Genomic DNA, 749 nt, shown 5'->3' with positions numbered 1-749 from the left:
CATCACATATACTATAATATAACATAATATAATTTAACAATATAAAATAACATAATAAATGCCGAAATACTGCCAATAATCATGCTGTTACATTAATAAATTATTATTGTAAATAATACATTTCCCCGTCCTTCCCCTTGTCGTCCCCCGTGTCCTCGTCCTCCTCAGGTCAGCTGGTGGAGAAGGGCAGGGACGACCTCCGTCAGCTGGCGAGACGTCTGTCCGTCCTGTTTCCGTCCCTCCTGTCGGAGGACAACCTGAGGAGGATCAGCATGAGGAGCAGCTCCAAACATCGCTGTGTGAGCAGCACGGAGGCGTTTCAGGAGGGACTGCAGCTGCACTGGGGACGCACAGGTGAGACACGCAGGCGAGACACGCAGGCGAGACACGGAGGCGTGACACAGGCGATCGTGGACCACCTGACCACCAGGTGATGTGTCTCTGTGTCCTCAGACGTGCAGTACAGGCACCAGGTGGACGACGAGCTGATGCGGTTTTTCGAGCATTGCCGTGGTTACGTGGAGGGCGTGGAGAACAACCGCACGGCGCTGCTGCAGGTGGACAAGTTCAAACAGGGGGACGAGATGGACAGAGTGAGGAGGAGGACGGCAGAGAGACTGGGCCTTCCTTACCACCGCCTCACACCAGGTGAGACAATGTAGAAATGTCCCCACAATGTAGAAAATGTCCCCAGTGTTAAAATGTCCTCAGAGTGCTGGAAATGTCCTGAGACTGCAGAAATGTCCTCA

The 749-nt window shown here is 52.5% G+C and overlaps 1 protein-coding gene across 1 annotated transcript; it reads left to right on the top strand.

The window, feature by feature from the left end:
- Positions 1–168: 168 nt before the first annotated feature.
- LOC121939249 (multiple inositol polyphosphate phosphatase 1-like) lies at positions 169–648 on the top strand (the record flags this gene model as incomplete). The annotated part of the gene is made up of 2 exons (XM_042482324.1): positions 169–354; positions 454–648. Coding segments are annotated over 2 exons (381 nt in total), but the record flags the coding sequence as incomplete, so codon positions are not given.
- Between the last annotated feature and the right edge of the window lie 101 nt (positions 649–749).

This window comes from Plectropomus leopardus, unplaced genomic scaffold (genome assembly GCF_008729295.1).
Source record: "Plectropomus leopardus isolate mb unplaced genomic scaffold, YSFRI_Pleo_2.0 unplaced_scaffold43914, whole genome shotgun sequence".
NCBI lineage: Eukaryota > Metazoa > Chordata > Actinopteri > Perciformes > Serranidae > Plectropomus > Plectropomus leopardus.
This window is presented reverse-complemented; position numbering and strand designations above follow the sequence as displayed.